The 25,339-nt window shown below is 48.1% G+C and overlaps 9 protein-coding genes across 9 annotated transcripts; 3 read left to right on the top strand and 6 right to left on the bottom strand.

Annotated features, from left to right (window-relative positions):
• Positions 1–2,304: 2,304 nt before the first annotated feature.
• LACBIDRAFT_163968 (uncharacterized protein) lies at positions 2,305–2,532 on the top strand (the record flags this gene model as incomplete). Its single annotated transcript, XM_001887978.1, has 1 exon — positions 2,305–2,532. A coding segment is annotated over one exon (228 nt), but the record flags the coding sequence as incomplete, so codon positions are not given.
• Positions 2,533–3,132: 600 nt separating this feature from the next.
• LACBIDRAFT_312238 (uncharacterized protein) lies at positions 3,133–4,321 on the bottom strand (the record flags this gene model as incomplete). Its single annotated transcript, XM_001888020.1, has 3 exons — positions 3,133–3,341; positions 3,402–3,897; positions 3,959–4,321. 3 exons carry the CDS (start codon positions 4,319–4,321, stop codon positions 3,133–3,135), a joined length of 1,068 nt encoding a protein of 355 aa, XP_001888055.1.
• A 413-nt stretch (positions 4,322–4,734) lies between these two features.
• Positions 4,735–5,650, bottom strand: LACBIDRAFT_312239 (uncharacterized protein; the record flags this gene model as incomplete). Its single annotated transcript, XM_001888021.1, has 6 exons — positions 4,735–4,802; positions 4,990–5,049; positions 5,107–5,145; positions 5,203–5,313; positions 5,369–5,423; positions 5,474–5,650. 6 exons carry the CDS (start codon positions 5,648–5,650, stop codon positions 4,735–4,737), a joined length of 510 nt encoding a protein of 169 aa, XP_001888056.1.
• Positions 5,651–6,190: 540 nt separating this feature from the next.
• Positions 6,191–7,638, bottom strand: LACBIDRAFT_333398 (uncharacterized protein; the record flags this gene model as incomplete). The annotated part of the gene is made up of 8 exons (XM_001888022.1): positions 6,191–6,208; positions 6,234–6,345; positions 6,411–6,472; positions 6,507–6,559; positions 6,697–6,760; positions 6,782–7,057; positions 7,102–7,408; positions 7,562–7,638. 8 exons carry the CDS (start codon positions 7,636–7,638, stop codon positions 6,191–6,193), a joined length of 969 nt encoding a protein of 322 aa, XP_001888057.1.
• A 2,069-nt stretch (positions 7,639–9,707) lies between these two features.
• LACBIDRAFT_254728 (APC amino acid permease) lies at positions 9,708–11,977 on the top strand (the record flags this gene model as incomplete). The annotated part of the gene is made up of 14 exons (XM_001887979.1): positions 9,708–9,806; positions 9,856–9,957; positions 10,021–10,101; positions 10,152–10,218; positions 10,270–10,393; positions 10,450–10,551; positions 10,603–10,694; positions 10,748–10,810; positions 10,860–10,967; positions 11,017–11,158; positions 11,212–11,233; positions 11,288–11,333; positions 11,389–11,633; positions 11,687–11,977. The coding sequence occupies 14 exons, from the start codon at positions 9,708–9,710 to the stop codon at positions 11,975–11,977; spliced, it is 1,584 nt and encodes a 527-aa protein (XP_001888014.1).
• An 885-nt stretch (positions 11,978–12,862) lies between these two features.
• On the top strand, positions 12,863–14,492 carry LACBIDRAFT_254737 (uncharacterized protein; the record flags this gene model as incomplete). The annotated part of the gene is made up of 5 exons (XM_001887980.1): positions 12,863–12,946; positions 13,002–13,128; positions 13,180–13,536; positions 13,594–14,303; positions 14,361–14,492. 5 exons carry the CDS (start codon positions 12,863–12,865, stop codon positions 14,490–14,492), a joined length of 1,410 nt encoding a protein of 469 aa, XP_001888015.1.
• Positions 14,493–14,748: 256 nt separating this feature from the next.
• Positions 14,749–16,767, bottom strand: LACBIDRAFT_312243 (uncharacterized protein; the record flags this gene model as incomplete). The annotated part of the gene is made up of 10 exons (XM_001888023.1): positions 14,749–14,797; positions 14,847–14,970; positions 15,028–15,161; positions 15,241–15,322; positions 15,377–15,566; positions 15,619–15,750; positions 15,803–15,918; positions 15,969–16,114; positions 16,168–16,492; positions 16,551–16,767. 10 exons carry the CDS (start codon positions 16,765–16,767, stop codon positions 14,749–14,751), a joined length of 1,515 nt encoding a protein of 504 aa, XP_001888058.1.
• Positions 16,768–17,557: 790 nt separating this feature from the next.
• Positions 17,558–18,410, bottom strand: LACBIDRAFT_186244 (60S ribosomal protein L14). The gene is made up of 4 exons (XM_001888024.1): positions 18,356–18,410; positions 18,130–18,166; positions 18,003–18,073; positions 17,558–17,955 (listed from the first exon to the last, which is right to left on the bottom strand). The coding sequence occupies exons 1-4, from the start codon at positions 18,362–18,364 to the stop codon at positions 17,665–17,667; spliced, it is 408 nt and encodes a 135-aa protein (XP_001888059.1). The 5' UTR covers positions 18,365–18,410; the 3' UTR covers positions 17,558–17,664.
• A 4,996-nt stretch (positions 18,411–23,406) lies between these two features.
• Positions 23,407–23,607, bottom strand: LACBIDRAFT_312247 (uncharacterized protein; the record flags this gene model as incomplete). The annotated part of the gene is made up of 1 exon (XM_001888025.1): positions 23,407–23,607. One exon carries the CDS (start codon positions 23,605–23,607, stop codon positions 23,407–23,409), a length of 201 nt encoding a protein of 66 aa, XP_001888060.1.
• Between the last annotated feature and the right edge of the window lie 1,732 nt (positions 23,608–25,339).

Genomic DNA, 25,339 nt, shown 5'->3' on the forward strand with positions numbered 1-25,339 from the left:
TAATTTTTGTCATGATCTCGGCGGTTCAAACGTTCATGCCTTGAACTACCAGAACGGTGCTATCTCGATTGCTGTCTAGAAAAATGCATACTAGCATCTCATGGTAAGTAAGCATATTGAATGCTGTTCTGAACGATTTTGTATTGCGCTGTACTTGCCGGATGCCCGTTGCAAGTCCGGCTGGTCCCAGTAACCTGTACCCGGAGCATACACGGATGTGTGCTGAATCCGTAGCAGTCTTTAGAACAGATCTTCCAAGCTGATAAAGTCGACAAAGTCGACAGGTCATGATTGCGGCATTCGTTGGCAACTTTCACGTTTCGTTGGCAACTTCCACGTTTCATATGACCAAAACAGCGGTAAAGATCATATTTGGAGGCGAAAAACCAGTTCAAAAATACAAGAAAACACCATACGCTGTGTGTAAGATCGAGTCGACGCTTTCTGATGACACTGCGTGGCATTTTCTGAAGGGTATCCCTGATACACAGACCCTGAAGATTTCCGGACGGGGAAGAGAGAGAATTTTTGCGGGCTGCGCCGGAGGCTGGAGTACACCCTGAGGCTCCGTCTGTATGTACGGCCATTGCATAGGATTGGGAGGTAAAGCGGATGGCGTATGACGTGCCTAAAGACGGCAAGATTGCGAGTACAACTGAGTACAACCAGGCTAGCCGGATCAAGATTCCATTTCGACCTCCACATGTTTGCGCTACTTTTGGATCACAGGTTCGCCTCAAGCTGGATTCCTTCATATATTAAAATAAGATACTTCAATTTATCCGCCGGAAGTCTGATTGAAACCAACGCAAGAAATCCAGACGTCTGGACTGGGGTTTTACTTCGAATACAGATTTTTATTTTGGAGGTGCTACATTGGTGAGTGGCGAGCGCTTAACTCTCATGGGCGCTCATAACTTCCACGACCGGAGCTCTACATCGCCTAAACTCTGAAATAGTGCGTATTAGTGCTTTCTAACAACTTTCTAATGGATCGGCGCATCCATTGCTGTTCAGAAAGGTCTTTGAAGTGGCGCTCTACCTACGGAATGGACATTTCGGTCTCAACTATATCTCCATTAACAAATCAGCGCTTCATAGCGTATACGACCAGATCGACTTATTTCCTGCGGTTTGAAATAAGTAATGCGTATTCGTGTCTCTGCGCGCGCATTATGATTTAATCACCGTTACCGAATACCGGAACTCCAAGCCTCGGGTTTCATCTATTATTTGCGTTAACAACTATCGGCGCTTCACATCTTGAATGACCGCAGTCCTAATGATATCGCTTGCTGTATCAAAGGATTATTTTTGCGTAGCGTTTAAGCGATCTAATGCTGTAAGAAATGTTTTTGGCAAGGTAGTACTTACCAAATACCCGTTGTCCGTGCCGCTGGTCCCCGTAGCTGCACCTGGAACATGTGGAATGGGGTTAAATCCGCAGGATTCTTTAAAAATTGGGTACTTGAGACTTACAAAATCGACCCGCCAGGGTTGCGGCAATCGACGGGCAACTTTCAATGACAAAGACAGTGGTAAAGATCACCCTTAGTCGCGAAGATATCGAATTTATAATGCAAATATATATGATAGATAAGAAAACCCTTCTAACGGTTTTAAACTGTTAGAAATCAAGGAGTCAATGGTATCTGATGGCGGTGGGCGCTGGGTGGCGTCCTGTTGGAAAGTGAAAGCTGTACTATCTCGGATGCACTGAAAAATATATCAAGAATATGTTGAAGAAAGCCGATGACTCCGAGGGCGCAAGTCTACAGAATAAAGAGAAGGGGTCAAATCTCCCATTTCCTACGGGTTTGCTGTCGATTTGCTGTGGTGATCGATCGATCCCAAGTCGAGGTCAACACGTCTGGTCTTTCAGGGTTCATATCAACGATGTAAACGGACATTCATTTTGTTTTAAAAGCCACGTACGCGTTGAATTTGACTGCTGTCCAGATTTTACGTGAAAGAATTCTTAGGAATCCGCATAGGTGTCTACAGGGCTTTTCGTGGTTGGCAGCGGTTGCCCCTGAACGGACTTTGTATTTGTTATGCAATGTCTTCTGATTTTACTACAGTAACCGGATAATCCCGACAACCCGAACAATTCCTTGCCTCTGTTTTGCCTGTTCATCACCCCCCAAAAATGCGTGCTCAGATGCTCCTCCGTCCTCCGCGCCTCTGCCCGCCCCTCACTCGTCGCCACAGCCGCACGGACCACCCTCCTTGTCCGTCCAGCGAGCTTACATGTCCAGGAGTCATTTGAGTCGTTCTTGCAGCGCTAGGTCAATTTCTTCCAAAACGAACGCAGAAGACCTCTTCGAAGTTCAACGGGGCCTCAATAACTGCTTTGCACAGGATCTAGTGCCGTCTGCTTCTGTTGTAGAGGCTGCTATTAGGGTTGCGAGGCGCGTCAATGACTATGCTACCGCTGTTCGGGTCTTTGAGGGAATCAAGGAGAAGGTGGCGAACAAAGCGCAGTATCAGGCGTATGTTGACGAGCTGAGGCCTCTTCGGGAGGAGCTGGGTGAGTTTTGTAGTCGCGTATCCTTGGTTGATTCTGACCATCCGATTGCATAAGCTTGGAGTTGAAGGAGTTGTACTCGTCATAGATCGTGTATCGCTGGCTGTCTTAACAATAGGTATCAACCCTCCCATTGCACACCTCCTTCACGGTCTCATCCATCATGGGTCACAGTAATCATAGATGCACTAAATGAGGAAAATTTGCTCGCAACTTAACCTGACCATGCCACCAAGTGTCTTGGCTGGATTTGAACAGACTAATTGGCACGTCCTCGACCAGCTATTCACGAACGACGAGGGCTATACCCATGTGGTCCAAGTCCAAGCTCCCCGTCGCCGTCGGGTTGACCGTCATGTTGATCTCTAGGTTTACAGTAAACATACGACTTCGGGTAGGGCACGCAGCAGTGTGTTCGTGTCAAATGTCATTCCGAAACTGTTATTGAAATGTGCAACGATCATCAAAGGGAAGGCTTGAGAGGCTTAGTCGCCTATGCCCTATGCGACCAACTTTCCATCGAGACGAGGTCGGCAGTGACCTACGCACATGGTAGGGTATTGAGTAGTGGCTGGTGCGCGAATTCAAGAGAAGTGAAATAGCTGCTATGTCTCTCGCTGTACCCATACCCAGTTTGTTTTCTTCTTAACCATTTTTCCAGGTGCCCAAAAACTTCCCCTTGGCTCGTCAACTTTACGATATACCAGTCCCGTATCAACTGCTTGCTTCAGTGTGAGACACCATTCCACATCTGGTTCATTCCATCGGTAGGCCGGAATCGATTGTGCGATAGGAAACAGCGGGATTCCCTCGGCTGTGGAATGAAAAGCTGAGACGCAAAATAACGTAGCGTTTTGGCAAGGGAGTCACTTACTTATCACATTGATATACCCAATGAACTCCTCCCCCTGCCTCATGCTACCCGCCCGCCTCGCCATCGTATCTTTCAAATACGGGCGCATACGCTGAATCTCCGCACGAATAAAATTATCAGGGTACACATGATGCATATCCGCATCCCTCGCCGTTATCTTCATCGACTCTGGGTCAGTCGATAACATCACATTCTTGATAAAAAACGCTGTAGCAGGGTTCCCATCGTTATTCGTGCGTTCGCCAACCCTAATGCGTATGTACCCCTTCTCAATGTTGAATTGGGGTCCCGCAAGCTGGACGGCTGAGACGATCGCTTCGTGGATTGAGTAGAGATGTACGCCTGACCAATCTTGGAGACGTTGTTGGATTTCTTGGACGGGGGAAAGGCCGGAGGACCCGGGCGCTTCGATCCGCGCGAGAATTTCTGAGGCGTTTTTTTGGTTTTGGCAGAATGTTTTGTGCGCTTTCCAATCTGCTTTTTGGTGCTCGCGATTCTTTGGGGTGATTCATCAATTGGTCTGAACAAAGACACGACGAGGACCTCGGTCGACGTACGCAGTATCGGACGGCTTTACAGCCCGCGCATACGGGGAACGGGTCTTCCCCTGGTTTCTTTGTTGCGAAGCAGTAGGCGCATGAGTGGGATGCGTTTCGGCTGATGGAAAGCTTGCCAGGTTGGTGAGGTTTGAATTTGAGGGCGGCTGTTGTCATCCGACTCATCGTTATCGTAGCTTGGGATTGAGAAGTAATCCCGCCGATCACGGGATCTGTGATCAATTGATGTAGAACGGCCCGATAGTAGAATGGCGGCAACGACGGCGGGCTTGTGTTGCAGCTGGAGCGCTGACGTTTGAGAGGCTTAGTTTGAACAAGCCCATATTCGTCTCGCCTCGCTGACTTCGAAGCGATCAAGATCATATCAGGTCTGCAAAACATTTATTCCTGCCAGTGTCCTTGAACTCGACGAGAAGTGTAATGTCCCTTCCGTTCTACAGATATTATATTTTCGTTTCTACAGTCAGTAAATGTCCTGTGAGGATAATCAATAACCACTGAATTACATCGGCGGAGATATCGCTCTATTCTCGCTGCTTCGTATGCGCGATCCATAATGGTCCGATTGCAGACTTAACGATATATCGATTTCGCTTCTATCATTGCTTTCATGAAATATCCCCCTGATGTTCAAAAGCAATCTTCAAAAGGATGGTGAAAAATGATTGAGAAAATATCAACGGGGACGCAAACCTCGAACACAGTATCGCTTGGAGGCTTTGGAAAAAGCTTTGAACCCAATTAGAAAAAATCATGGATTTTACAACTGTTATTGCTTACCCGACCGCAAGGTATGAGGCATATGGATCCGCAATCCATATTAGAAAGTTGCAAACAGACAGAGCTGTGAGAAATTCTTGAGTCATGGTTGGAACAATGGTGAAATATCGCATACACATCATCACTGTTAAAGTGCACCAGTGTAAGGGGTGTCATGGAAAGACATGAAAGCCAGGTCCTACCAATGTAATACACCAACCCTTCATAGAAAATGTTAGTCAAGTTATACTGTATTTGCAACAGAAACTTGCCATCGCGAAATAAAATCGTAATGACCGATGGGAATCGTGAAAATCTAGCAGATGAATTCACTGAGAGAGCCATATAAATTAAAGATGGAAACTCGGAGAAGGCAATGATCAGCTCACAAGATTTGTATGTTTTCCATCCTGTGAGTCCAAAGATGACTGGTAGGTGGAAAATCATGTCACGATAATTTTGATGAATGAAACTTGAATGCTCACTTGTTTCGAATAAAACAAACGGTATCCAAAACCCAATCAACATGGACTTGCATATTCCATTAGTGCAACCCAGGATACAACCACGTAAGCCAAAAGTGCTAGCGGGAGTGACTGATATTAGCTGTAAAAGATTGGCACAATACGGGAAAATCGGGGTGTCGCTTACATGTTTCGAATCGAAACACGAGGGAGAAAAGGATAAATGCACTAGATATTGAAAGCTATAGGGGAGGGTCAGCCGGTAATAAAAGGGGTGGAGTGAGGAACGCACAAATCCCAAGATCCCCAGAAAAATTGTCAGCCATCGTTGTTGATAGAGGGCGTGTGTTCGCGTAACGAGTACACCTTGAAGAGATTTTCCGTAAGAGAAAGAATAGAGGAAGGAAAAATGATGCCAACATTGAACAACTGCAGCTGACGATATACCTAATATCGTTGAATAAAGCATGCGTTGACTACAACTGTTATAAAGGGGTTGGCGTGAGCGTCCTTTAAGGCCAGTGACATTGCATACAACTGGAAAAAAAAAAGGCAATATGAGAATATTGTTTTGATTTGATGAAGAGAAATTGAACTTTTTCACTGGGCGCGTAAGAAAGTTGTGCTTCAAATGCCTGGATCGTTAGTAGCGTGGGCTCCAGATGATAATATCCGTACAAGTAAGTTCAAGGACAAACATGCAGATGGGCAGATACCGATTCTGAGCAGAAATTAACCGGTCTCTTCTGACGGAGCTTGACAAAATACACACGCAGAAAAAAAGTGTTGTGCCCAGAGATAACTTCGCACTCCACACCATCGAAACCTTGAAGAGAGATTATAAGAGAAAGGCTGATCCAGAATGCGGAAGGCCTTACCTCTTGATCTACCGTCACGATGATGTCCCACACCAAAATAGTCGCTGATGCCACTGTTAGACCAGATATCAACTTTTCTCGTTTCACGCTATCATGCGACGAGCCACATGCCAGTTGTATACTTTGTTAAATCATGTCAATCGGTATGACTGCAAATTAATAGAAGTGACATACCTTTGTAGCAGCCAGGCCGAAGACGATCGTATCATATTCCATGGCAGAAGACATCGTGGGGGGGGCATTCAGCAGAGGTATGGCTTCTATATTTATGAGGGGCTGCGTAGGGCTGCGTTCAAGAGCACATCCAGGGAGGATTGAGGGGTGTATCAAGGGGACGCCGGAAAAGCCTACCTATCACCCTCGAGGTGTGTGATCATGACGCCCCAAACCCATTGGAGAACCTGTGATAGACCCTGGCCGACCGTATCTATCAGCCGCTACGCCCACCCATTGTTCAGGATAATCAAATGCAGATTTAGCACTTTGGAGCGGTCTATAATCTGGTAAGTAGGTTCCGCCAACGTACTAGCGTATACAAGGACAGTGACCCAAGGGGAGAAACCAGGGCTGAGCCATACAGCGACCGTGGAGGCCAACGAATTCAAATGACTCCGTTGTCCTGGATAATAACACATACAGCCGTTGGCAATGGCCCGTTGCCTCAACAGTCCAAAAATTTCGCGTTTTCCACCGCCTTTTCGCTTTTGAACTTGTATACTCACATAGCTTGCAGATAACGACTCTTTGAGAACTGGATGAAGAACAGTCACAGTTCGTGTGAGCGATACACCGAAACTTCTTGGAAGAGCGTGACAGCCTGAGAAATGCAAGAGAAAATGAATATTCTTCCAAATTCCGAGGGAGTTTTGAGCGCCAAACGGTCGGAGGACAGTATCCCAGCCCTCCCGAAGATTCAAGTGGGAGTTGACCACAAAGGAAGACTCATGCTCCGAACGGCAGAAGTCCGAAGCAAAATTTGGTAGTGAACCAAGTCTTTGCTCGGCATTGTGGAGCGTATAGGCGAGCTTAACAGCATGCTTACCCTGATAACACCGGTTGTTATAATCAAATAGTGATTGGCACCTGAGAAGATCAAGGGCGACCGGTGACCGTTATCACCACTGATAGCTAGTCTGCTGCTTTCCTTCTCGTGCTCGCCAAGCGAAATGTCACTCCCACAATATGCACGACCCAGAGTATTCGATTCGTGTAAGGCGCGACGACTATTTGTGGAGATGGGGGGACGGACGTTAAACGTGTTGAAGATTCGATTCAAATCAGGGATCGAGCAGGTTTCCGAAGCTGAAGCTTGTAAGCCTGTGAAAAGAGCCGTTGAGGCGAAAGCACGGCTATGTCCGTCAAGCCTTATTGCATTGAAGTCAGCAACGGAGCAACGCAGACTGTTCCCTCGTGAATTAAGATCTTGAAAGTAGGAACCATTTTAGCCGCGTGCGTGCACAAGGACTACAATCGGGGCCCGAAGGTGGACCAGCACCAATCACCAGTGGGCTCCTTCGGTCTTGAAATGTCGGCGATGCAACAACCCTTCAATCGTGATGAGTAATGACGGCCAGTTCATGATGTGGGAACGTGAGAGCAGGGAAGGAAGAGCATGGCTTGATTAATTTCGCTTTGACCACTTATCTGATACGCAGTCGGAAGTTAGAAAACAGAACTTCGTTCTTGATCAGGATGGAAGGGAATACTTGTTGGCCCATGAACTGGCCAAGTATTTGACATTAGATAGGAAGGGGGATGTGATGATGGCCATTCAAAAGACCGAAAACTTTGGATTCAAAGGAATGCAGAGCGTTGAATGGGGTATGGGCCAGACCGCCAAGGATTCCACGATGGGACATTTGAGGAAGCAGAACGCTGTGTTGAGCTGTTGTTTGTGCGGACAAAGAGTTTCGGAGTCGAGTCGGCGTCTCACAAGCCCGCGTCATCCGTTCCAAGGGGACGTAATCGCAGGCGAAAAGTCACGTTCGAGTGACGCAAAGGAACACCATCATAGCACTTTTGATCAGGTTGAATACTGCAAGTGGAACCCAAACCTGCCATATACGGCCGTGTTAGGGAGTGAGGATCGCCGGCAAATTTCTGTGGTTTGCGTTTAGTGCTCGAGTAAAAAGGCCCGGCGCGAAGGTTCCCATCAGCGATAGAGTTGTTATTGTGTTCTTCAGGTGCGTCAGGTGCGGACGATAGGAGGTCGATGGGTCATTCTGAATAGGGCCAAGATAAGGGGTTGGGGTGGTGGAGATACGGTCTGCCAAAGGCCTAAGATGCAACCTTGCATCAGAACCACAAACTCCGTTGATGCACATGTTCTCTGTGGGGCTGGGGGAAGCCAGAAAATAGGTCGAAGTTTGGCAACAATTCCACTGGAAAAGTGCCAGCACTTGTAAGAGCGACCGAACCTCAGCGACCATAGTGAGGGGAATCTTCTGACTTCTTTATGGATATTGGACCAAGCTAAGAAAGATGTTACTGTTGACGTGCGCTTTCAATCAACCAATATTGATGAATCATCGCACTTGAAATGATGGCCTTCAGGGTGCAAAAAGCTTGGGAGAGCAGTGCTGAGCACCATCGAAATCGGATTATCTTGACACCACGAAGGCCGAGGCGTCCGTTACACAGAACAAACGAGTATGAGCCGCCTGAATAGTGTCCATTAGTCCAAGAGCCTGCGTAGATGAAGATGAAGGCGTGAACTTGAAGGAACGATGAACATGAACCTGACATGTATGATTGTTCCCGTGACCTTACATACATTGCGTCACGCGTCACGGCGGACTCACACCGTACTCAACCTCTCAGGTCGATTCCGAGGCTCTCATTGCTCCTCAGCTGCCACTATCATCCACCAATGCCGTCTTTCCTTATCAATGCTCTTGGTCCTTTACTGTCATGCTATAGTTATGCGCTTGCGAGAAATGCACGATACAAAAGTCTATCAATGTTCTGTCGGTTTGGTTTAAATTTTATTACTGCAAGCTTGACTACAAGAATCTTTGGCAAACTCGGAATCCTCCGGGCATGTTAGAAGCCTTGACTTCTATACTTATTTACGGCGGGTTTTTCCGGTGAATCGTGTGATTCAGAGAGTTACGGAGGAGTTACCATCGAAGTGGAAATCAACTCTTCCGAGTTCTCGGTTCCTCTCTCCCATTCATGGTTCGTGATCATGAAGGCATGGTTGGAGATGTGTGATTAACTTCGTTCTGACAGTTTCTCCCAAATGTTGCGGCCTGTTCCAGATTGATTTCGATACAAAATTGAAATGGCCAGCTGGTGGAAGTTGTTACCTCGCACCTTATACGTTAGGCAGGTCACTTGCAATGACCCACCCGCCGTCTGGCGACCGTCGGATGGGGGGGGGGGTTGAAGGATTGAGCCGCTGATTTGCGAGCTTTCGAGGACTGCGAACTTTTGAGGCCCCCTGGTTCGTACTGGATGGGGAAGAAGTCGGCATTTGTGCGAATCTATTACTTCCCTTCCTCTTCCTCCTCAAGGGTATGAGGTCATGCCGTACCACGGTATCAGCGTGCCGAACTATACAAGAACATCCTATGGCGGTTGAAGAAAGCCCCTTGACCGGCACTCCAAACCATCACGTCTCCGCCACCCTCACAAATTTGCCTCGAAATGAACGATCCCTTGCGCGACATTGCACAGAACGACGAAAAGCTGTTGGCGACTCTGGGCTACAAACAAGAACTTAAGCGGGAATTTTCGCCACTTGAGGTGAGTGACATTTCTTATCTTCACCCTCTGCTTCATTCATCCCGCCTAGGTTTTTGGAGTCGCTTTTTCGATTATCGGCCTTATCCCCTCCATGTCTTCGGTACTTGTCTTTGCGGTAGCGAACGGAGGGGGTCCCACAATGGTTTGGGGTGTACGTAACCCGCCCATGCACTTGGTTATGCTCTTAAGTTATTTGGGCTGGGCGTTGATACAGTGGTCGGTTGCAAGCCTATTTATAGTATTCGTTGGAATGGCAGTGGCGGAGTTGGGTTCTGCTGCGCCGACATCTGGAGGGGTGCGTTCCGCTAATCAGTTTGAGCCGCCATTCTTACCAATTATGACCAGCTGTATTTCTGGACTTATTCCCTTGCGTCTCCACGTTGGAAGACTCTCCTCTGTTGGATCGTTGGATGTAGGTGAATATCTACTAAACGAATAATCCCTGTTCACAAAGATGCATCAGACTCAAATACGGTTGGCTCAGTTGCCGGAGTTGCCTCAATTGACTGGGGATGTGCTGTTCAAATAATGGCGGCTGCCACGATTGGCTCCAACGGAGCATTTGAGCCTTCAGCAGTGCAACTGTAGTAAGCCAGGTATTTATTATATATTGGCCAAGATGAACTTACGACTACTTGTGCAGTGCCCTCTACGCAGCCATTGTTCTCTCACACGGAGTTGTTTGTTCTCTAGGAACGGCACTCTTAGCTCGCCTTCAAACCGTTTATATCATCCTGAATGTCTTGTTAGACTTTTAATTGTTCCATCGGCACCGTTGAACTCACTTTACCCCCAGACTATCCCTAGCTGTGATCATCGCACTGCCTGCTGCGACTCCATCCGAATTCAGAAATCCAGCAAAAGTGGCCCTGTGGGATTTTCAGAACTGTTAATTTTCACCACCTTAAATTCGGTTGCCATTCTAATATGTTGTTCTCTAGTTCACGGATGGTCGAATGGTTATGCATTCATTCTGAGCTTTTTGGCGCCACTTTGGACAATTTGTAAGCCAGACGGACATATCTCATTTCCATAATTCATTGCCGGTTCTAGGTTCCTTTGATGGAACCGTCCATCTCAGCGAAGAGGCGTCAAATGCAGCGACAGCTGTTCCGTGGGCTATTGTGGGTTCTATTGTGGTTTCCGCTGTCCTCGGATTGGGTCAGTCTTGTTCCGCATTGAAGAGAAAATCGATTGATTTTCTGTTCAGCCGTCAATCTATCGTTGGCGTTCTGCATGGGCAATGATTTAACGGCAATCGCAAACAGCCCCCAGCCCATGGCGCATATCTTAGCCAACAGTCTCGGTCAGAAAGGAACTCTAACTTTGTGGTCGATGATTGTGCTCGCTCAGTGAGACTCTTTCCCCCATAATACTCGAACGTTGTTTTGACTTTTTCTTCGAGGTACATGATGGGCTCTAGCGTGGTAAGTTTGATGAATTTAGACTATATTTCGCGATGTCTGACTAGTACATCGCAGTTGTTGGCAAGCAGCCGGCAGACCTTTGCTTTTAGTCGTGACGGAGGTAAAGAGATTTTGCTGATATGGAAGAAGACTGACGATATGATTGCTATAATTAGGTCTTCCATTTTCAGGCTGGTTGTACCGCATAAACCGCTCCACGAATACCCCCGTTCATACGGTTTGGTTCGTGGCCTTCTTGTCAACTCTATTAGGCTTGCTTTCCTTCGCGGGAGATCAGGCCATCGGTGCTGTTTTTACGACATCTATCACGTCTCTCTATATCGCATACACAATACCCATCTCCTGCAGATTTCTCGGCAACAACGACTTTATTCCTGGTCCATACAATCTCGGAGTATTTGTAAGCCATATTCTTCACGGAATTCCTTGTCGCTTGAGTTAAGCATGTCACAGGGTTTCCCAGTTGCAGTCATTGCCGTGCTATTCATGATTTTCATGTCGATTGTTTTCCTTTTCCCGAGCACCCCCCATCCAGGCGTTGCGGATATGAATTACACTATTGTTGTCCTCGGCGGTGTTCTGGCTGTCTCTATTCTTTGGTATTACCTCCCGAAGTATGGGGGTGTCCACTGGTTCACCGGGCCTGTGCGAACCATCGACAGTCACTCGAGTCGGGATAGCAGGAATTCGGATGAGGATAACAAAAAAGAAGTAGTGACAGTGGAAACAAAGCAAGTCGTTTGATTTTCATGTAATAATCAATCTAAATATTATAAATGTGACGCCGGAGGCCAGTGGTAGACGATAAAATGCTTCCCCGGGGTCAGCTGGCACACCGTCATAACAGGCAAATACCGCGGTTCTGTATGTTTTTTTCAGTAGTTCAATTGCAACTGGTATCGTTTGGATATAATGCTTGTTTTTATCGATGTTTTTGGGGTGGAACGCCGCCGAACATAATTGAACCCACGGTGTAAGCATTCGCCTTAGACAATGTGAGCGCTTACCGACATCAAGAAGATGACACTACAACTACAACCGTAAAACCAAGCGTCCGAATTTGAGTGGCCGATGTCGTGATCATTTTCTTTTTTCGAACTATTATTGTCGAGATCACGCATTTCTGTACATCATTTTAGCCTCGGGGACGAGTTTGGAGAACGGCACATGCCGCACCCTACATTTTTGAACTCCGATCTTTTTCGGAAATTGTTCTTTTAGGTTCGCTTTTGCAAGTTTGTCATGTCTTTGTCTAGATTTACTAACGCAAACGTTTACCAGAGATTCTGCGTAATCTCCGAGTCAACTCCAAGTCAACTCTTCTACTGATAGATGTGTTGTAGGCTTCAAAACTTGGTCAATTGGATCAGAGCGTTTACACCCGGTGTAGCGAAATCTGCATGATGGGACCCTCGGTCGAGGGTCGGCCATTGACTTTCTTGAGGTTCGCCGTAGAAGGAACCCGAAGCCGACAGTCACATCCACATCAATTCATGCTGCAAAACTGCTCTCTCTCGGTTTGTGGGCCTCCAGCGTGTATATAACTGTGGAGAGGATCGTTGAAAGTCTCATCACAACCTCTCACCCGTCTCTTCTCACTTAGCCTTGACTACCGAGATGACGATCCCTATGACCGCACCCATTGTTGGCGGCCAAGTCCCCCGCCCCAAGGACGTCGGCATCCTCGCCATGGAAGTTTACTTTCCGCGCCGAGTAGTACCCTTTTCTCCATTGCGAGAATGCGTTTCGTTAATCATATGTCGCGCAGTGCATTTCGGAAAGTGAACTCGAGGTGTTTGATGGCGTATCACCTGGAAAGTACACCATCGGATTAGGCCAGGAATATATGGCATGGCCCGATGACCGCGAAGACATCAACTCTTTTGCACTCAATGGTAAGCACCCATTTTCCCCTCCTATCTATCATCCTCAACTTTAATTCATAGCCGTGGCCGGGTTACTCGAGAAATTCAATGTCGACCCAAAATCAATCGGCCGCCTCGACGTTGGCACCGAAACTATCATCGACAAGTCCAAGTCTGTAAAAACGACGCTTATGGACCTCTTCGCAGAGTCCGGGAACTTTGACATCGAAGGTATCGATTCAAAGAATGCTTGCTATGGCGGTACTGCTGCGCTCTTCAACGCTATCAACTGGGTCGAATCGACCTCATGGGATGGGCGAAACGCCATTGTCGTCGCAGGGGATATTGCAGTATACGCTGAGGGTGCTGCTCGCCCTGCGGGTGGTGCAGGCTGTGTTGCCATTCTCATCGGTCCTGACGCACCAGTGGTCTTTGAACGTGAGCTCACGTCTTTTTTGTGTAATACTTTGATCCTCATTTCAAACTTTGACCTAGCTGTTCACGGAAGCTACATGTGCAACACATACGACTTCTATAAACCAAACCTTTCCTCCGAATACCCTGTGGTGGACGGCCCCGTCTCAGTCGTAACATATATCGCAGCTCTCGACGGCGCTTACACCGCCTTTCGCCAAAAGGCCGCCAAAGCCGCTAAACGGGCTGCACTTCGTGGCCCCGACTTGACAAACGATGCGTCTTTCTCCCTCCAAAGCGTCGACTATGCCCTTTTCCACAGCCCATACGGCAAGCAAGCTGTCAAAGGCCACGCACGCATGCTATTCAATGACTTCCTCAATAACCCTAAAGCACCTCAATTCGCCAATATCCCAAACGCAGACTCCTTCCTCGCTGCGACACATGCTGAGTCACTCAAGGATAAGAATGTCGAGAAGACGTTCATTGCCGCGTCAAAAGCGTCGTTCAAGCAGAAGACCGATCCCGGAATGTCCTGCTCGCGGCGCCTCGGAAACACGTATACTGGGTCGCTGTACGGCTGCCTCGCCTCGTTGCTGTCCAACGTCGAATCCACAGAGCTTCAAGGAAAGCGCGTGAGCTTGTTCTCATTTGGCAGCGGTTTTGCCTCCAGCTTCTTCACTCTCCACGTGAAGGGAGATCCGTCGCAGATTAGCCAGAAGATGAACCTCCTGGAACGGCTTTCGAGCATGAGAGTGGTTCCTCCTCAGGAGTTCATCAAGGCTTTAGAAGTATGTGGTTTTCATCCATTTTCGTACTGTGTTCGCTTACGTCCCATACTTCTGCAGCTCCGGGAGAAGAACCACAATGCCGTAAATTACACCCCCGAGGGACTTGTCGAAAACATTTGGCCCGGTGCTTATTACCTTGAAAGCGTTGATTCCAAGTACAGGAGAAAATATGTTAGAGCTCCTTTTTGAACTTTAGAAATCCTTAGCGTACCTCGATAAGTAGAAATCGACATTAATGATTTGAGTGATCAGTATCATATAGAGTTCCACATCCAATTAAATGGTCTTCGATAGTAAAGATACATAAGTCTGTAAGGCCAATCTCCGTCCAATCGGCTTCTAGTTGATACAGCTGGTAATCTGGTAATACATAAGTGAGACACCGCAAGTGGAACAAAATGCCAAGAAGCGAATTAGTAGCGCCCAAATCAGCCGCCAACTTCAATCATTGCATCGCCCTGGGCACGATGCTAATCTCAAATGGCTTAATATGACTATCCACTCATTAATTCCATCTTTGAACGAAGCAGCTGATCATCATACCTTGTAATCCCGGTCGTAAACTCTACCAAAGGTGGAGGGGCCCCCCTGTGTGGCAAAGAAATGTCAAACTGGGACAGGATACCCGCCATGGCTACCAACATCGTCGTCTCAGCGAAATGAATTCCTATGAAGTCTCACTGAGCGACCCGTAATCCCAGTAGAAAAAGGAAGGAGTGAGTACCTGGACAAGCACGTTTGCCAAAGCCAAACGCGAACTGCCGTGGGTCAGGTTGACGTGCCGTATCGGAAGCTGTGAATCTATCTGGGGAAAACGTGAATGGGTCTGGGTATAGTTCAGGGTCATGCATCACAGCCCTATGTATTAAATTACGATAGAGAGGACGGAGTTCTTTAGAAAACCGCCGCTGGACGAGAAAGGACAAATAAAACATACCAGACATTCGCTATGACGGTTGCGTCCTTGGGGATTCTGTATCCCATGTATTCGTCATCTTCAATGACACGGTGTGGAAGAGCTGTTGAAAGGAGGTCAATATAACCGCGAATTTTCGAGGTCTAGCTGCGCTCACCGAGGTTGCCAACCGGCGCATAACGCAAGACTTCTTTCAGTATCGCATGCAGGTAGGGTAAGTGTTCAGTATCCGATGGGGTAGGAAGGTGTTCTGCACCGAGTAAGGCATCTAGTTCAGCTTGGGCTCTCCTTTCTACTTCTGGATGTAGCGACATGAGAAGGACGAAGGAGATAAGAGCAGACACGGTCTATAAATAAATAATTGAATGCACGTCATCTTGAGGCAGGGTGAGAACGTACTGTGTCTCCAGCGCCAGCGTACAATCCGCCTGCGCACCACTTTATCGTGTTCTCTTCTTCTGCGGTTAGTGGTTCGTTGTCGTCGCGCTGGAGCAGCCGGGAGGTGAATGAGTCGGTGTAATCTCCTTTTTCCTGTGGTACGGAGAAGTCAGTGATGCTATTGAGGTGGTAGCGGAAGGCTGACCATCTGACTTTTGACCCACTGGTGTGGGATCTCGGACAGGTGCCACAATTTCTCCCTCCAACGCAGGCCTTGTCTCTTCCACCCAGCCCCAGGGAAAAAGGCTGGCACAAAACGCACTACAAGAAAAATCAGACGGAGCATATCAATCGGATTGAGAATTACACACAGAGAGGATAATAATCAACAAGCCATTTACCAGGCTGCATCGCCCGACTTGATATTCTCGAAGCCTCATCAGCAATCGCAATGAACGCGTCGTCCTCTTTCACAGTATACCCAAACGCGACCTTCATAATCACCGCGCTCGCATTCCTACTTACTCACATCAGGACCAACAGCCACAAAATAAAAGCAAGTTTTCACACCTTTGGACATGGGCAACCCACCGCACCGGGTTACTTCGCATCCCTTCCACCAAATTTCCCAATTCTTCTTGGATGACCCCCGCATACATCTTCGTACCGCGCACCCCCAGCTCCGTTTGTAAGAGCCTCCGATAGGTTTTATGAGTCGCGTCGGTGGGGGAGATCTGGAAGATGGCTTGACCCCGCCCGCAGATGGTGTTATACATCCAAGACATGGGCCGGTGGGAGTATAGCTCTGCACGTTGGTTGAGGAGGGTTTGAATCGCGGAGTTGGTACTTAGGACTACCAATGAGCGGTTGTATACCCGGAATAGAATTATTGGCGCTGAGTAGTGGAAGTAACGCTGAGGGCTTGTTGGCGGAGTGGGAAAGGAAGGACGTACAGTTATATTTTTTCCCCCATGACGCGTAGGTTTTCCAAGGCTCTGAAGTGGGTAGTTGGGCTTTCACACCTGCGAAGAACGTTCCTTTCGGTCCAGGGGGTAGCGGAGCGTCCCTTCCACTGGCATTACCCTTCCGCGAAAGAAGGTTGGAAATCAGGTAGAACCCGAGGATGGACAGGACCTGTACCACCACGATGGGATTCACCTCTACTACCATCACGATCGATTCTTCTGGGCTTAACTTGCCCAAGGTGCGCTTTTATACGTTGCAAAACCGAGTCTATGACTCATTACGAGCATTCAGATCACGAGTCCGACGAGATTCCTGAGCTTCACGGTGCTGTGCAACCACGGAGATTCAGAATGCAGATCAAGCCTCGAGACAATTAAATTAGTGACTCATGTGAGAGTGTTACGGCCAAGCTGCATAAGCAGTAGTCAGAAATGCTTACTCGGCGCGCGACATCGGAGGCATACCGTACTGACCTCTGAGGACTTGCCATCGTGATTGTGGGCATGGCCTTGTTCTGAGTGAGGAAAGGGAGATAACAACAGGGGAAACATGCCGGGTTTCATGGTGTTCAAAGTTCTGGATGGGCTTGGTGCGGGGGATGATTATGCGAGGGGGTGGATGAGACGTGGAGCTCTGGCCGACGAGCGCTGGGCGCTAAGGAGGTAGACCCCAAGGAGAAAGAGCGCTGGTTCCGGGACTCGGCCGATTATATCAGACTGCCTCAATTTTAGGCTAGTCGCCTACTCGGCTACGAAAGTTATGATGTGATTGGATGGATAGAGAGGTCAGAGCGCTCACTTGAGTTCATTCGCGTTTTTCATTCTCCCAGGCGCTGCGTACGAGTGGGAATGGAGTGCCATGACGATGAACCCGAGTGTACCTCCGCGCCACTCACATGAAGAGTTTAATAAGAAGGCTGAGCTCAGAAAAGGATGCTGACGAAGCGACGAAGCCGCACGTTTGCAATCTAACACCAAAACACTCAAGTAGGCAATTGGAGAAGCATAGCGCATATGATATGGATGTAATGGAATAACATACAAAGTGGCATGTATGAGCGCTGTAAACCCCTTTTATCTGCCCTGGTATCCCCTCAAACCTTTAGGCCTTGGCCACCGCCTTCCTGACTAGATCCCTCCGTTGCTTCTTCGCCAGCATGACGCTAAACCGACCGAAATCGGACAACGCCCGTCTCTTCTGCACCGCGAGCCGCTTCTGTGCCCAACTTGACTTGTCCCATTTGTCAACGATGGCCTCTTTCTCGACCTCTTTTCGGACTTTTTTCGTACCAGCTGCCCGGGGCAGGGCTGAGAGTTTGAGGGGAGTGAGGGTGAGGTGCTTGTAGGGATAGGATTGGCGGGGAACACCCGTTGTTGGGCCGTCGATGATGGCCTGCGTGGTGGTCAGTGAGCTTCTGGGAGAATTCTGAAGAGACATACGCGGTTGTGGTCAATGATCTCCGCGATGACGGCGATCTTTCCGGAGAAGGGGCCAGATTTGAGGAGGACGACTGTTCAATGGAATCAGTAATTGTTTCTGGAGGAATCTATTTCCACAACAACGTACCTCGCCCAACCTCAACGAAGCGCTTGAAGTTTGATTCCTAAGGCAAAAACAGCGTCAGCCCAACGATCTTCTGACCACTTTTTAACACAATCGTCTCCGACAAGGCCAACGTCATCCAACCCCATCCAACCCAATCCACCCCTTCCACCGCAATTTTTCCGTTCTTTCGGGGCATGGAAACCTTTCAAAGGTTCCTTGCACACTTTGGCAGAGAAACGGCACTCACTGTGCTCATATTTTGCTTGAGGGAGGTCGCCGGGTCTTGATGTCTTGTGGATGCGTCGATGTGGCTGTGATTTTTCGTAAAATTTGCATTTGTTTGTTGTCAACAACAACATCAACGGCGGACTCGTCATTGTCGTGGTCGGCGACAAGCTCTAAAAAACATGTACATGGCCTCCAATATCCGCCGTAAGCAATATTGATGAACCCCTGATTGACTTTAACCCAACCTCTCCAGGTCATCGGCACAAGTCTCATTATGCTACTTAGGCAACGTCGCGAAGGGCTTCACTCAGCCCTCAACTCGAGTGCACCTCCTCCTCCGCGAATATCTCGGAAGATTGCAAGCTACAGGGTGCCGTGACCCCCCCATTGAACAACACCACCACGTCTGACAAGTAAGCGAGTCGGAGTTCTCGTTTGGCGTTGAACCCATATCAGCTGTTACAGTATTAAAAGCCGATCTCAGCTCCTCCTTGATGGAGCTCAAGGCTTGTTTATTGGCCGTTGTGACCGCAACAATTACGTTGAGTGGCACAGGAGTTTGGCGAAAAGATGCCAATGCCATTCTGGTCCGCGCTTCCGAAAAACTTATTATCAAGCATCTACCGACCAGCCGCAACCGACGAAGATTACCTTGATGCTTATGAAGTTGCGCCGCTCGAGGCGGAGGGTTGGACGTGGGTGGAGGCTGAGAAGAGGCTTATGATGAGGGTGGGTTTCCGTCGTGGGCTCGGATTGCTTTGCGGGAGACTGAGGCTGAGGCGAGGGTAGAAAGAGTTAGACAGCAGAGGGAGATAGATGAGAAATGCGGTAGACTTGCGTTGATTATCAATGTGCTGGCTTCCTTCTAATGCAAAATCGTGTGCAGGAACCGCTTTTCTAAATTTATTTGCGGGGCTTCGACTCTTCCCCTTGCTCGTCTCCATTTTACGCAGTGGGTATTTGTCCTTGCCTCCTTGTGGCCACCAGAGAAGGATTACTTGAGCAGCCGACGAACTGTGAGTTTTTCTCTTTCCGCAGCTGGCGTGCTACTCAACTAAGGCCCAGATGCGGTATACGGCGAATGCCAAGGAGTCTCCCTCCGCCCTATGGTTTCGTATCCCCGATTTCGGATCACAGCTCCTGTGCTCTTCTTTTCCAGTTCGCTCCTACTTATGTCCATTGTTATCGCCGTTTTTACCGCCCCTACAGAGCATCACACGAAAGTACTGATGAATGAAGGGACACCCTCCACCCAATCCGATATTCAGGCTTCGCATCCCACTTTGGACCTCGACCGTTTTGAAGACGGGCTTTGCAAATCTCATCTTTTCGTTATGATATATTTCTCACATCATGAGTCTCTATCCTCCCGCTTCGAACCTTTCGTTTCTAAACCATTTTCTAGAGGTAAAAACTGACGAGACTGTCCTTCGTTGTCAGCGCAGGCCTCAGCTTGTACCTTCCGCTCCGTTTTTTTTTCCCAACGTATCGCATTCTATATGCCAAAGCTTTATACCCACTGTATCAAGGTCCTTGTGTTCTCAGAGGTATGTCCTGCTTTATCCTTCATTCACGGGATCAAGTCGACCTTACATTTTGCAAGAGGTAAGGTATGAGCAGCCAAATGGATACATGAGTATTTGTGCGCTTCAGAGATTTTGTCAATGTTTTGCAGAGAGTTGGTCGTGTCTCTCCGCGACACTGTTAATTCTTTGGGGATTCCACATATGTTGTACTTCAGTGACCTGTTCATCTGCTCCAAACATTTGAGGGCAAGCATTTTGTGACCCTCTGAAGCATCCAAAGCAGGGAATGCGGAGCGCTTGGAAGTAAAATGTTCAGGAGAACAATGTTTGGGATCGGTTATGAAGTCAGGAAATGAGGCATGGAATGGAGCAACCACGGCCCCTGGTTGATCAGGAATGTGGATAACAGAGGTGAGTGGCGACAAATACAAATGCGCATTGCTTTCCAGTGATAGACATGTAATAGCTTCCATCGACAATGGATCCCGAAGGAATATGGTGATCGACAAGATGTTTCTCATATGATCAACTTCATGCGACTCCTTGTCTTCAGAGGCCTTTTCCAAGACATGTGCATAGAGGAAATCAATGTCAGCTTCAAACTTGTTGAGTGGTTTCTGGCCATAGATCACCATTGCGGAAAGACGGGACTTATAGTATTCGCCACCATTGGTGATATAACGAACGGCAGTCGCCGCGTAAATGAAGAGTGTGCCGGAACGTGCGACGAGACTGGACAGTTCACTTGACGAGGGCCATTCCGCGCTGTCGTCATCCTTGATGTGGGCCAATGATGTCTCGAGATATTTCCGAATATCGTTCTCAACCACGTCCTTCTCGATTTCATGAAGATAAAATCGAATGCTATCCCTAGATTTGAAAGCATTGCGAATCCGATATTCATCTCGACTGGCTAGGAATATCTTGAGCGGAATTTCCGATGCCCATTCAAGGACAAGTTTAATGAACGAAGCGACGACTTCAATGTTAACACATTCATCGACGGCATCAATAACGACAACTTTGTATAGCTTATCCGCCAAGCTGGTGGTTTTTCGAACCGGATTGAAAACGAGCCGCTTGAACTGCTCATTTATATTTAGATAGGTCGGTTCCGCCAGAGTAGGGTCATCCTCGATGGCCTTGACAACCTCAACTTTGATACGGGTGAAGCTCTGGCGAGCGCATGTGCAATAACGGGAATAATAAGGCGTGCGTTCCTAGTTTTCTCGGATGCTCGAGAAGCGAAGAAACTGCCGCCAAGAATGTTTTTCGCCTCGAGGTTCTCACAAAACGTGTGCGCGATCGCCGATTTTCCGATTCCAGCCATACCTACCATCCAGTATACCTTGCTGCTATTGGGGTTTGAGGCCCAAGTGTCCAATTCTTCGAGGACCTTTACGCGGGTCCCTCGCATGCAGCCGGTGGGGTCGCCGTAAGACGACTATCGAGTTTTATAGGATGTCATTTCGTGATTGAGTTTTTCGAGGGAACCTGTGCATGTGTGAGCACCGTGAAGCTATGTTCTGTTGGTATAGTTTTTCTCACGAGAGTTCAGGCGCTATGGGCTTGTTCATCAAAGCTGCTCCTAAAGTAGCGAGAGTACCGTACCTATAAGATATCGCCTACCATCCCCCCGATGGTCAGTTGAGTATCCATCTTAAGAAGGGCTCAACGTCCACGTGAAGCGTTGATGACTCAAAAACCAACCTGAAAGACGTCGCACAGGCTGTTGATGTTCCGAATGGCCTTCAGTATTGTATCTGCATCCTTCAGTGACTCCTTCTGCATGTCCTCGATCGAGTTCAATTCTGTGGTGATAGCGCTGCGGAACATTAATGGATATAAACATGACAAAAAAAACCATGAAACAGCGACGGACGTGCAGAATACATCAAGTCGGTTACGTAATGCACTCTCGATGTTGTGTTTCTGATACTGCTTGACGATCGACAGGATAGCTTCCAGCTTTGCTTTGAGGTCTTCTAGTTCCTTCTTAATTTCCAACACGATCTGATCCGCATGAATAGAGGATAACAGTCCCTCAAGAACATCCTGACGACCTGTAAATAACAAGGGGGTGCCGGCCCGGGAATCCCATACCGGGACCCGGTTAGTTAGTCCAGCCACAGGCTGTGAAAAAAAAAAAAGGATGCCTTGGGCAGAAGGCCTTCAATCATCAAGTTGAGTACCTTGCAGCATAATATGGTAACTACAGAATGTACTGGGAGGAATACAGCTCCAATAGAGGCCATCAAGCACTGTGATATAAGATATTCATTAATTCCTGCCATATTTGGGCATTTTTTTCAAATTTTTTTGACATTACTTGAATTACCGTTGACCAACAATATCCTAAAATCTACAGTATGTCTAACATTGGTTTCACACATTCTATGTATCACACCATTGAGACAGAGCCACCTGCCCTTGATGCGGAGGGCTTCGCAATCTGTGGTAGCTGTGTATCCTCATCAAATCCTCATATGCAAACAAGGTGTGCGAGACAAACTAGGTAAGTACATTGTATTATGAGAACTGAGTGATTTTCCAACTCACGTTATTTGCCTAGTTCCATCTAAAATGTGTGGAACATGTGCAAGCACCCCGGAATTGTGCCTGCATGACTTGTGCAAGACACAGGGGAAAGCACTCACAAATGATGTCATATTACTATATATAGACATGTTCCTGATTACGTTAGTTAGTTAGTCCATCATCTCAAGTCGCCTTTAAAAAAAAATCGACCCCGGGTCTTTTTTTTCAATGCCGGCACCCCCTTGGTAAATAAGTTGAATTTGGTTCTTTGCGGAACAACTTACAAGGAGTGTACTATCATCCCGACCGCCATCTTCATGAACTTCAATCTTGACAAAAAGGTCCAATCAATATTCCAAACCATGCTGTCATCACCGGACACACCTTTTGAGCCACATAGAAATTGGAATCCCTCATAACAACGTTGTGAACTCCCTGCAATACATGCTGGGGTGCCCGAAGAAAGGGAAGTGAGCCAGAAAAATCAGTTGTGTATTGTAAGCAGATACCGGAGACATCCCGTCCCCTGCAACGTCAGGCGCCCTTGCAGAAGTCGACCTACACGCTGGGGCCAACAGAATCAGTCATGGTGGTTCAGAAGAGAGTGTGTGGCGTCAATAATTTTTGCGCTTCACAAGGTCAGCTGACATTCAAGGTCCGTTAAGACGTGCAGTCGCATGGTTCGGCGTCAAGTCAATCCACTATGGAGACACCACCAGAAACCTAAGACAAACATGTAATTACAAAAGACGAGCACACATAGCTGGCCCTTCCGCTATCTCACTAGAAACCATTCTGGCTCCCCTCCTGTCATCCATCCTCGGCTTGCTTCACATCCCGGCTCTCCTTCTTGCCCTCCCCACTAACCTCGTTACTAATCCGCACGAGCAGGGATAAGTACCTATTGCGGCAGAACGACCCATTTTGCCGTAACATTCAATACTTCGACAGGTAGAACTTAGGCCACGTATATTCCGCCGTTGATCATAAATTGTGAGGTGTGGGTTCAAGATTCCAAACAGGTTCGGAAGCGCATGAAGTGTCGGATTGGAGGTAGGTTGTTATCGTTAGGCGACCCGTTGGTGGAGCTGCAGTCCAAAGTGCTGAGGAAGGCCTCAAAGAAGAACCGGATGACAGGATCGTCACCGAGCACGGGCCAGACGACCGGCGCAGGAGTTCGTGCGTGCAGGCCAACTGTCCTTTGCATCGCTCCTGGCAGTTGAGGTGTCTTGGACGGATATCGTCATTCGAACCATGGATACTAACGCTTCAACCGCTCACCTGTTACACAGCACAAAATATCAACCGCAGGACGACTAGCCTCTCCTCCACCATCCGCGAGCACCCGTGTTCCATCGTTCGTCGTCCCGAACACATTGTTAGACGTCTCCAGCCTGGACATATTCCAGAGACGCCCGAGTTGAGTTTCAGGGGAGTACAGCATGCCAGGCAAACTGTGGACTGCATAGTAAGACGTCGTGCGCTTCGAATGTGGCAAACATAGGGGGTACGTACCGTAGACCAACCACGAAAACTGCCCCTCCGTTTGTCGTCGATACCACCGCGTTTAGGCCACCAATTGGCAAAATCAACGCGTCAAACGGTCAACTTTCGCGAGAGCACGCTTGCATGACGCTAAAGCGACCGAAATCGGACAACGCCCGTCTCTTCTGCACCGCGACCCAGTTCTGCGCCCAACTTGACTTGTCCGGGCCTCCTCCTCGATCTCTTTGCGGACCTTTTTCGTACCAGCTCCTCGAGGCAGTCCTGAGAGTTTGAGGGGAGTGAGGGCGAGGTGTTGTAGGGATAGGATTGGCGGGGAACACCCGTTGTTGGGCCTGCGTGGAGGTTAGTGAGCTTCTGTGAGCATTCTGAGAAGGCATTCGCGGTTGTGGTCGATGATCTCCGCGATGACGGCGATATTTCCGGAGAAGGGGCCAGATTTGAGGAGGACGACTCGGACTGTTCAACGGAATCAGTAGTTGTTTCTTGAGAATCTATTTCCACAAAGACGCACCTCGCCCAACCTCGATGAAGCGGACGTTTGACTAGGACTCCTACAGTGCCTTGCATAATGCTTTGCAGTGTGAATTTTTTTGAATTGTATTTGGCTGTGTTGAAACTGGACCTGAGATGTCACACTCAGGCCTATTCCGGACAGGGATCATTTCGTTGCCGGGTTGGGCCTTGGTTGTTGCTTGGTTGTGACATTTCAGGGTCATTACAAACATAATCAAATACAATTTGAAAAAATTCGTGCTGCAAAGCATTGGGTGACTTTCCGTAACTCAAATCTATAAAAATGAATAAATTGGACCCTTATCGGAGTTTGAAACGAGAACTTCACAGGAGAGTTTATTGAAGTGAATAAACCGTAACGCCAACTGATTAGATTCTATTTGATGTATTTGCTTGCCTTGTACAAACTCACTTCCCTCCCATCTGAGCTGCTCTGAGGTCGTGTAGGCCTGTGGATGGGTTTATTATACTGATTGTTCATCCACCCCGCTGTAAAATTAGACCACACGCTGGGTGAAGCCCAAAAAATCCCAAGTTGAGCTGAACATGGCTGTGGATCAGTGAGTTAGGTGTCAAGAAGGGTGTTTGTAAAGGGAGCAACAGTTTCCGGGAGGGGATTTTGTAACCATAAGACATTGACACTTCTAATAGACTCTGTAGTGGCTTTGAACTGCAACGAGAGGGAGCAGAATGCCCCAGCCGTAGGAGAGTAGTAGGGGATGAGGTAGAGCTGACTAAGCCATGTGGGAAGGAATTGTACCCAGGAAGGAAAGGTGTCCCCTTGGCAGGGTTGATTCCAGCGTTTGAAATCTGTTTGAGGGGTCTGTACCCTCTGAATAGATTAAGGTTTGTAACTGGGTTCCAACCAGGGACTCCATCAGAGTCGAACCCTTACAAGACTCGGCATCCCGCAAAGACCC

Source organism: Laccaria bicolor, genomic scaffold (genome assembly GCF_000143565.1).
Source record: "Laccaria bicolor S238N-H82 LACBIscaffold_50 genomic scaffold, whole genome shotgun sequence".
In the NCBI taxonomy this organism is placed as follows: domain Eukaryota; kingdom Fungi; phylum Basidiomycota; class Agaricomycetes; order Agaricales; family Hydnangiaceae; genus Laccaria; species Laccaria bicolor.

Bases quoted from the DNA above. Each gene is read 5' to 3' on its own strand.
- LACBIDRAFT_186244 (XM_001888024.1), bottom strand. The intron at 18,074-18,129 runs GTACGTTGTTGT...TCCATTGAACAG, and splicing joins CTTCGTTGAGGTTGGGCGAG to TCGTCCTCCTCAAATCTGGC. The intron at 17,956-18,002 runs GTATGTCTCTTC...ACCACCACGCAG, and splicing joins AGATCATTGACCACAACCGC to GCCATCATCGACGGCCCAAC.